The sequence below is a fragment of the Chenopodium quinoa genome, unplaced genomic scaffold (genome assembly GCF_001683475.1).
Source record: "Chenopodium quinoa cultivar QQ74 unplaced genomic scaffold, ASM168347v1, whole genome shotgun sequence".
Classification (NCBI taxonomy): Eukaryota; Viridiplantae; Streptophyta; class Magnoliopsida; order Caryophyllales; family Amaranthaceae; genus Chenopodium; species Chenopodium quinoa.
In genome coordinates this window covers 1,337,403-1,348,453 of record NW_018742720.1, presented here as the reverse complement: position 1 = coordinate 1,348,453, position 11,051 = coordinate 1,337,403, and the positions used below count along the sequence as shown (strand labels likewise).

General features: G+C 39.2%; 1 protein-coding gene across 1 annotated transcript; it reads left to right on the top strand.

Annotated features, from left to right (window-relative positions):
• Positions 1-597: 597 nt before the first annotated feature.
• LOC110723112 (DExH-box ATP-dependent RNA helicase DExH12-like) lies at positions 598-10,196 on the top strand. The gene is given in 6 exon segments (XM_021902410.1): positions 598-829; positions 1,275-4,224; positions 5,506-5,895; positions 5,990-8,327; positions 8,330-9,238; positions 9,386-10,196. Coding segments are annotated over 4 exon segments (6,516 nt in total). The 5' UTR covers positions 598-829; positions 1,275-1,278; the 3' UTR covers positions 9,172-9,238; positions 9,386-10,196.
• The last annotated feature ends 855 nt before the right edge of the window (positions 10,197-11,051 follow it).

Genomic DNA, 11,051 nt, shown 5'->3' with positions numbered 1-11,051 from the left:
CTAGGCCATAGTTGTTAACTTTTACGTTCAACTAAATTTACATAATTTCTCATCATTAATCGACTACAATGTCAAAATTGACCTAAACTAAATTTAACGTTAAAAAAAATTATATTATTTTAACTTTTACTCCTTCCGTTTTTTTATATGCATCACTTTCCTTTTATGGGTGTTTTTTTTTATATGCATCACTTCTATATTTGGTAAAGTTATACTATATTTTATTATTTCTCTCTCTTACTTTAAACCACATTCAAATTATTTTATCATTTCTCTCTCTTCTATGTCCCCACTTAAATAATAAAATATCTATTCTCTCTCACATACTTTCTCTTTCATGCCCCCATCATACTTTTATTATATTAATTTATTCACCCACTCACAATATTATATTTATCTCCTAAAATTATGTGCATTCCCAAGTGATGCATATTAAAAAAAAAACGGAGGGAGTATATAGCAATACTCAAATTTATAATAGACCCAATCTAACCTTGTCTCAACAAAAAACGACCCTAACACCTGAATTGACACCCGAGTGCACCATCTGGTCTGCGATAGGCCCTAGCTGTGGCCGACTTAAAAATATGGGCCATGACCAAATGGCGGTTTTCATTAAACGGACTATATCATTTATATAAATGCGGGTCTTCATTTTTCCTCCTTTGTTTTAATTTTTTTTTCTTTCACTATTTCGTTGCACTTCTCTCTTCTCTCGTTTTCTCGTACTCACTCTAGAGTTCTCCATTGAAGCAGCTTCTAAGCTTTCTACCCTCCACTGAAGCATCTACTGAGCTTTTCCTCCTCCATTGAAGCATCTTCTTCTTAGGTAAGTTGTGTTTCTTAATTATCTTATATCAATTTCTCAATCTAGGTCTTCTATTTCTATTTTTTTGACAGTTCACATCTAGGGTTTAATTTCTCATTATAGTTGATTTAAATGTTAGTGTTTTCAATTTAGGGTTATTTTAAGGTGGATTATTGAACTATTGATTATAATAACGATCAAATTTGTTGATAGAATAATGCTGTGTGCACCTTTATTTTGATTTTTTAAGGAAGAAGATTTTTTTTTTTTTTTTTATTTATTTATTTATTTATTTTGTGATTTTTCGAGGTAAAATTTGATGATTGAATTAAATTTGTTTGCTAATGTTGCTGTATTTCGATTATGAACTGTAATTGTTTGGATGATTGCCCTAGGTTTATATAAACCCTAAGAAAGAACTTAGAGATAGTTGTTTTTTAATTTTTTAAAATTTTCTTGTTTGTAGAAAGATGTCGAATCTGGGAGGTGGTGCGGAGGCACACGCACGTTTTAAGCAGTATGAATACAGAGCGAATTCGAGTCTAGTGCTCACGACAGATTCACGCCCGAGGGATACCCATGAGCCTACTGGTGAGCCGGAGTCCTTATATGGTAAAATTGACCCGAAATCGTTTGGAGATAGGGTTGCTAAAGGAAGGCCTCAGGAGCTTGAAGAGAAGAAGAAGAAATCTTCAAAAAAGAAGGAAAGGGACCCAAATGCGGAGCCAGGGCCTGCTCGGCAGAGCAAGAAACGCCGTATTCAGGAGGAAAGTGTTCTGAATGTTACTGAAGAAGGGGTTTATCAGCCAAAAACTAAAGAAACTCGGGCTGCTTATGAGGCTATGCTGAGTATTATCCAGCAGCAGCTGGGAGGGCTACCATTTAATATTGTCAGTGGTGCTGCTGATGAGATTTTGGCTGTATTAAAGAATGATGCTATTAAGTACCCGGAAAAGAAGATGGAGATTGAGAAGTTGCTGACTTCTATGCCTGCTACTGTTTTTGATAGCCTGGTTAATGCTGGGAAGATGATTACTGACTATCAAGAAGGTGGTGATGATGTCCCGACTGCCAATGGGGATGGTCTCGATAACGAAGTGGGTGTTGCGGTGGAGTTTGAAGAGAATGATGATGATGACGATGAGAGCGATTTTGGCTCGGTGCAGGATGATGAAGAGGATGATGAAGATATTGCTGAAGCAGGTTCAGCTGGGGGTATGCAAATGGGTGGTGGGATCGGTGATGAAGATATGCCTGATGCGGATGAGGGTATGAACCTAAATGTTCAGGATATTGATGCGTATTGGCTTCAGAGGAAGATTTCTCAAGCCTATGATCAGCAAATTGATCCACAACAGTGCCAAAATCTTGCTGAAGAAGCTCTAGCCTTACTTGCTGAAGGGGAGGATAGGGAGATTGAGAATACACTTTTGACTCGCCTTGACTACGATAGGTTCAACCTTGTCAGGTTCCTTGTGCGTAATAGGCGGAAGATTGTGTGGTGTACCCGCCTAGCCCGAGCTGAAGATCAAGAGGAGCGAAAAAGGATTGAAGAAGAAATGCTGGAATCTGGTGCAGATTTGGCTGCCATCCTGGAGCAGTTGCATGCTACCAGAGCCACTGCCAAGGAGAGGCAGAAGAATCTGGAGAAGAGTATAAGAGAGGAGGCTCGTCGTTTGAAAGATGAGAGTGCTGTTGATGGGGACCGTGGTCGTAGAGGATTGACTGATAGAGATGTTGATAATGGTTGGTTGAATGGGCAGCGGCAGGTACTTGATCTGGAAAACCTCGCTTTCAACCAAGGTGGTCGTTTCATGGCAAATAAGAAGACTATACTTCCAGATGGCTCTTATCGCCATCCGGCTAAAGGATATGAAGAGGTTCATATTCCTGCTTTGAAACCCAAGCCATTAGAAAAAGGTGAAGAACTCGTGAAGATATCTGGAATGCCAGATTGGGCACAACCAGCTTTCGAAGGGATGACACAATTGAATAGGGTGCAGAGTAGAGTTTACCAAACTGCACTCTTTTCAGCTGAAAACGTTCTTCTTTGTGCTCCGACTGGGGCGGGGAAGACTAATGTTGCTGTCCTCACCATATTGCAGCAGATTGCTTTGAGTAGAGCACCAGATGAATCATTTGACCACAGCAGTTATAAGATAGTATATGTTGCTCCAATGAAAGCTCTCGTGGCTGAAGTGGTCGGTAACTTGTCAAACCGGTTGAAGCACTATGGTGTGAATGTGAAGGAATTGAGTGGTGATCAGACATTGACCAAGCAACAGATAGATGAAACGCAGATAATTGTTACAACTCCAGAGAAGTGGGATATCATAACAAGGAAGTCAGGTGATCGAACATACACTCAGCTTGTCAAACTTCTCATAATTGATGAGATTCATCTGCTCCATGACAACAGAGGCCCTGTGCTGGAAAGTATAGTTGCCAGGACAGTTAGGCAAATTGAAACAACAAAAGATAATATTAGACTAGTTGGGTTATCAGCCACCCTTCCTAACTATGAGGATGTGGCATTATTCTTGAGGGTTGATGTAGAAAAGGGGCTATTCCACTTTGACAACAGCTATAGACCTTGCCCGCTTGCACAACAATATATTGGAATCAATGTGAAGAAGCCACTACAGAGATTCCAGTTGATGAATGACATTTGCTATGATAAGGTGATGGCTGTGGCCGGAAAGCACCAAGTTCTTGTTTTTGTTCACTCTAGAAAAGAGACGGCAAAGACTGCCCGTGCAATAAGGGATACAGCATTGGCAAAGGACACCCTTGGTAAATTTTTGAAAGAGGATAGTGCAAGTCGTGAAATTCTTCATGCACATACCGATTTAGTTAGAAGTAATGACCTCAAGGATCTTTTACCTTACGGCTTTGCAATTCATAATGCTGGGATGAATAGGGCTGATCGCCAGCTTGTGGAAGATTTGTTTGCTGATGGTCACGTGCAAGTCCTAGTTTCTACAGCCACCCTTGCTTGGGGTGTCAATTTGCCTGCACACACAGTGATTATAAAGGGAACCCAGATCTATAATCCTGAAAAGGGAGCTTGGACAGAATTGAGTCCTCTGGATGTAATGCAGATGCTTGGGCGTGCAGGTAGACCCCAGTATGATACTTATGGAGAGGGAATAATCATCACTGGTCATACTGAATTGCAATTCTATCTTTCTTTGATGAATCAACAGCTTCCTATTGAAAGTCAGTTTATTTCAAGGTTGGCTGATCAGTTGAATGCTGAAATTGTTCTTGGTACTGTACAAAATGCTCGAGAAGCCCTCAATTGGATAGGTTACACATACCTGTACATTCGGATGTTACGTAACCCTACACTTTATGGCTTAGCTCCTGATGTGCTCGACAGGGACCTTACACTGGAAGAGAGGAGAGCTGACCTGGTAAGCCTTTATTCATATACATCACTGCTCTAAATTCCTGTTTTCATGATTTCTTTAAATCATTGTATTCCTGATACATTGATCTATGCTGATAGAATAGTATATTTCAAACTAGTAGAGATAAAATCTTTTATTTGTAGGATTTTGTAGGTTTCTTTTCTTTTTTTCTTTTTTCTGTTTTTAATTCAGTTTGTGGTTCAGAATGCTTGATTATGAAGTAGTAAAAGTTCGAATATGTGTCCACTAACTTTCTTGTGCTCTGGATAATTGAAATTCGACCAAACCCTCTGCTCCGTATGTATTTAGTTTCAGTAGTCTGTTGATTGAAAGGTGTCAAATTATGTGAAGGTTAAAATTTGTGTAAATGAACTTTATAGCACTTTTAAAAATTGATCAAACCTCTTGTTCTTTATGTTTTCAGTTCCTTCTGTAGGCTGTTTATTGAAGGAATATATTTAATGATTTTTTTTTTTAATTTAATTTAATTTAATTTTATTTTATTTTTTTGGAAGGGGGATGGGTGTTGTCAGCAGTGGGGGGAGTTGGGAAGATGGAACTGAAAACTTTCCTGATGCTTTAAATAATCTTCAAAGTTTTAATTTCTCTGGTTATAACTGAATAGTTGAATTTGTATTTTGGCACATTTGTATCAAACTGTTTTTTTACACTACTCCTACATTTATCTTTGTTGGTAAATGTAGCTCTACCTACATGAGCCATGAGAAGCACCAACAAGAATCTGTCCAATTTGGTACCAAATCCACAGCAACTACTTGTATTGGCTATTGACCCAACCACATTCAATTGTTTGATGAATACCATTTATCAAGTCTATAAAAGGGCCATAATGAATATTTGAGTATAGTGTTGAATTAAAGTTGACTAAATGTATTTCTAAATCATTTTTATCAAAAGTATTAAAATTTAAGAACACTCTAATATCCTGGCTTTACTTGTTCCTTGGTTTTGAAGTGAATTTGGCAGCTTTAATTTTGTTCAGTGTACTAGAACACTAACTACTTGATGGTGTAAGTTGTTTGCGCTGGTGAGCACATCTTTTATTAGATGTTGCTTATATTTATTTTTCATGATGCTGGTATGAGGATGGTGGGTGTGGTTTCTTCAAGAACTCCCAGGAGGCTACCTTTAAAGAACTTTCTATTGGAGTATTTAAACATTGATGAGTGCCGTTTACTGTTTACATTCATGATTTTGATGTCATTATGCATTCCAAAGCCTTTTATAGCTATAGACCTAAAGTCGTTTTTGTTAATTTTACAGATCCATTCAGCAGCAACTGTTTTGGACAAAAATAACTTGATTAAATATGATCGGAAAAGTGGTTACTTCCAGGTCACTGACTTGGGAAGGATTGCCAGTTTTTATTACATTACACATGGCACAATATCCACTTACAATGAGCACTTAAAACCGACTATGGGTGATATTGAGCTTTGTCGGTTATTCTCCCTCAGTGAGGAATTTAAATACGTTACAGTGAGGCAAGATGAGAAGGTTGAACTGGCCAAGCTTTTGGAACGTGTTCCAATTCCCATTAAAGAGAGCTTGGAAGAGCCCAGCGCTAAGATTAATGTTTTACTTCAAGCATATATTTCTCAGTTGAAACTTGAAGGCTTGTCTCTAACATCAGACATGGTTTATATAACACAGGTATGCTGCTTTTTCACATAAGTAAACAATATTTAATGTCTGTACTCTAGACGTGCTTTTTTGCTTACCTTTTTTTTTCGGAAAATTTATGTAGAGTGCGGCACGTCTTATGAGAGCTCTTTTTGAGATAGTTTTGAAAAGAGGATGGGCTCAGTTGGCAGAAAAGGCGCTAAATTTGTGCAAAATGGTTCAGAAGAGGATGTGGAACGTGCAGACACCACTCCGTCAGTTTACTGGAATACCTAGCGAAATTTTGATGAAGTTGGAGAAGAAGGAACTGGCTTGGGATAGGTACTATGACCTTTCCTCTCAAGAACTGGGAGAGCTCATAAGACAACAGAAGATGGGAAGGACTCTTCACAAGTTCATTCACCAGTTTCCAAAGCTCAACCTTGCTGCACATGTGCAGCCAATTACTCGCTCTGTTTTAGGAGTGGAACTGACAATCACACCTGATTTCATGTGGGATGACAAGATTCATGGATATGTGGAGCCTTTTTGGGTTATTGTGGAGGATAATGATGGTGAATACATTCTTCATCATGAATACTTCATGCTGAAGAAGCAATATATTGATGAGGACCATACCCTGAATTTCACTGTGCCAATATCAGAGCCTCTGCCCCCACAATATTTCATTCATGTTGTTTCTGATAGATGGTTGGGATCACAGTCTGTTTTGCCTGTTTCTTTTAGGCATCTTATTTTGCCTGAGAAATATCCTCCCCCAACAGAATTGTTGGACTTACAACCACTGCCTGTGACTGCATTGAGAAACCCATCATATGAAGCCCTTTATCCAGAATTTAGGCACTTCAACCCTGTCCAGACTCAGGTTTTCACGGTTCTGTACAATGCAGATGACAATGTTTTGGTTGCTGCGCCAACTGGTAGTGGAAAGACAATATGTGCTGAGTTTGCTATCTTGCGAAACCACCAAAAAGGTCCTGACAGCACCATGCGTGTTGTCTATATAGCACCTATGGAAGCTCTGGCCAAGGAGCGTTACCGTGATTGGGAAAGGAAATTTGGAAAAGGACTTGGTTTGCGAGTCGTTGAACTCACGGGAGAGACAGCAACTGACTTGAAGCTACTTGAGAAAGGGCAGATAATTATAAGTACTCCTGAAAAATGGGATGCTTTATCTCGACGCTGGAAACAAAGAAAGTATGTTCAGCAAGTCAGCCTGTTCATCATTGATGAGCTCCATCTTATTGGTGGTCAAGGCGGTCCTGTGTTGGAAGTGATTGTCTCAAGGATGAGATATATAGCAAGTCAAGTGGAGAACAAGATTCGCATTGTTGCTTTATCAACCTCTCTTGCTAATGCTAAGGACCTTGGTGAGTGGATAGGTGCTTCTTCACATGGTCTTTTCAACTTTCCACCAGGGGTTCGTCCTGTACCTCTTGAGATTCACATTCAGGGAGTAGATATTGCTAATTTTGAGGCAAGAATGCAAGCTATGACCAAGCCAACCTACACAGCTATATCTGTCCATGCTAAGAATGGGAAACCTGCTATTGTATATGTTCCAACTCGGAAGCATGCTTCACTTACTGCAGTTGACCTTGTAACATATGCTAGTGCTGACAGTGGAGAGAAGCCAATATTTTTGCTGCATTCATCGGAGGAGCTGCAGCCTTTTACTGATAAAATTAAGGATCTAAATCTGAAGACCACTCTTGGCTATGGTGTGGGCTTTTTGCATGAAGGATTAGTTAGCACTGATAAGGAGATTGTATCACAGTTATTGGAAGCTGGATGGATCCAAGTTTGTGTTATGACCAGTTCAATGTGCTGGGGAATGCCTTTGTTGGCTCACTTAGTGGTGGTCATGGGAACTCAGTACTATGATGGGAGGGAAAATGCTCATACTGATTATCCAGTAACTGATCTGCTCCAGATGATGGGTCATGCTAGTCGGCCTTTGTTGGATAAGTCTGGGAAGTGTGTTATCCTCTGTCATGCTCCACGAAAGGAATATTATAAAAAGTTCTTATATGAAGCATTCCCTGTAGAAAGTCATTTGCACCACTATCTTCATGACAATCTGAATGCAGAAATTGTAGTCGGAGTAATCGAGAATAAGCAAGATGCTGTGGATTATCTCACATGGACATTTATGTACAGAAGGCTTGCTCAGAATCCTAATTACTACAATCTTCAGGGTGTGAGCCATAGGCATTTATCAGATTACCTCTCAGAACTTGTGGAGAACACTTTGAGTGATCTGGAAGCAAGTAAATGTGTTGCTATTGAAGATGATATGGATCTCTCTCCTCTGAATCTGGGCATGATAGCATCATATTACTACATCAGCTACACCACAATCGAGCGTTTTAGTTCTTCGTTGACATCCAAAACAAAGCTGAAGGGTCTTCTTGAGATTCTGGCTTCAGCTTCAGAGTATTCGCAATTGCCAGTACGTCCGGGGAGGATGACTTGATTCGCAAGATGATACATCACCAAAGATTCTCTTTTGAGAATCCAAAGTACACAGATCCACATGTAAAAGCAAATGCTTTGCTGCAGGCCCACTTTTCTAGACATCCAGTTGGTGGTAATTTGGCTGCTGACCAGCGTGAAGTGCTCCTTTCAGCTAGTAGATTGCTTCAGGCTATGGTTGATGTTATTTCTAGCAATGGTTGGCTAAATCTTGCTCTTCTTGCTATGGAAGTAAGCCAGATGGTGACTCAGGGTATGTGGGAGCGAGATTCCATGCTATTGCAGCTTCCACATTTCACCAAGGAGTTGGCCAAGAGATGTCAAGAGAACCCAGGGAAGTCTATTGAGACTGTGTTTGACCTGGTGGAAATGGAGGATGATGAGAGGCAGGAGCTTCTCCAGATGTCTGACTCACAGTTGCTGGATATTGCCCGTTTCTGTAATCGTTTCCCCAACATTGATATGACTTATGAGGTGGCTGATAGTGACAGCATTGGTGCTGGGGAAGATGTCACAATGTCGGTTACCCTTGAACGAGATCTTGAAGGGAGGTCAGAAGTGGGACCTGTTGATGCTCTTAGATATCCCAAAGCTAAAGAAGAAGGTTGGTGGTTGGTGGTGGGTGACACAAAGACTAACCAACTGCTAGCTATTAAGAGGGTCGCTTTACAACGGAAATCAAAAGTCAAGCTTGATTTCGTTGCACCTCCTGAAGTTGGGAAGAAGACTTACACTTTGTATTACATGTGTGATTCTTACTTGGGATGTGATCAGGAGTACAACTTTACCATTGATGTCAAAGAGGCAGGAGCAGCTGAAGATGACAGTTGAAAGGAATGATGCGATTCCCTTTAATGGATGCTTGACCAACAATGCGGACTGATCCTGTTAATATTAGGTTAGCCTGCTTCATGTTTAGAACCACTGCTTAGTATGTCTCTTTTTGAATACTTGTTGGCTTTCAAAGATTATGCTTATATTATTACTGTCTGAAGTATGCTTTTGCTCATGGCTTTGTCTCGGAAATTTCTGGTTGTATTTACAGGGGATTTGTCACTGTTGCTGCATTTTAAGTTTAAGATGCAGCTGCTGTTGGCTGTTGCAGTTATTGCTGGCTTAATTGGTGCATTTCAATTCTAAGATATGGCTGTGCTCAAAAGCTTATGTCAGTGGACGTGTTTGGGGTTTATTAACAGTGCTGCTGTAATTTTGCCCCTCCAAAACTTGGTAAACACTACTTTTTTGTTCTTTTGCTTTCTTTGTTTTTCTGTTTTATTTTTCCTAATCTCTTCATATATATTTAATTTGGGTAAGTAAGAAATGTGCACCCTAAAGTTATACAGCTTATACTCGTATGTGGTTTCTGCTATGCCTCAGTCACGTTGAAAGAAGTATATGTGTTTTGCTCCAGCATTAATGTAGCAAGTATAACAAAACTATTACTCCTTTTTTTCATTGTGGAATGCGGCAGCTGTGGCTGATATGCTGCTTTAACTAGAAAGCTTCATGCTTTTTGGTCCGACAGGAGCCACCCCTTATTGATTTTCGATAGTGAAATCGCCAAGCGACCACCATGGCTTTGGGGTTATCATACTGAGGTTATAAGTAGGCGGTCTATTTGATGAAATTTTCTCAGTCGAAAACCATGTAAAGAGGCTTCAAACATGAGAAATAGCCCCCCATAAACGAGCATAGCCTGCGATTCTAGCAGTTGGAACGTAAGCATATTGCAATATATAAAGTGCCATTGAATCATGTGAAAGTGTACGTAATTCTAGATTTTTTTAAAGGTTAATATGTCATTCTTACTACTTGCTTCTATGATTAGAGCCTTTATATTACTTGGCTTGCATATCCTTATCATTGCTGTGGTGTGAAATTGTGAATTGAGTCTTGTGTTGTCATGAACTTCGTATGAAACATTCTACTCGGATCAACAAGAGAAATTATAACAACCGAGAGCGGCAACAATCACTCAACAACCCCAATTTCTTAATATACTTCTTCCAGTATACTTTGTATGGAATAAGCACAATCTAGCTAGTGATCAAGTTCTTGGTGACAGAACGGAGTAATAGTCGCATTGTCCCAACAATTCAAGACCTCGTATCCAAGCATATGGCACAAATTTTTTTTTTCAATCTTATGGATTATTGGTTATCAACGATCCAACTAAGAGGAAGGCGTAGAGCCAAAAGTGACCTCGGAAACCAATATTGTTTGAAGAAGTGCATCACTTGTTCATTTGTATAAGTATTAACAATTAGTGTCAATTATAAATCATAGATTGCGACTCGTGTAGTCGTGTAGATGCCATTGCATATTGCTATCAGTCGATTATAAATTGTAATTTATAAGGGGTATTGTTATAGTTGAAGTGTATCTCACGATCTATGTAAACGAATAAAATGTCATCATTGTTACAACATTTTTGTTTCTATGAATTAGCTAAGAATTAATTAACTTGTTTATCAACATCATTATGGCCTGGGTGGATTGAGTCTAGGTTATCCTATCTTAAAACATTCATTCAACATCTAAATATTTGATGAAGAAAATAGTCGATACTTGACATTTGAGAGTGAAAAAAATTGCTAAATTGTGCTTAAATCGCGATTATGGAGCAATTTTGGCCATCCATAAAAAATACTCCCTCTAATTGTTTTTTTTTTTTTTCATGTTGGATGCTCCCTGTTATAGGTTATATTTGA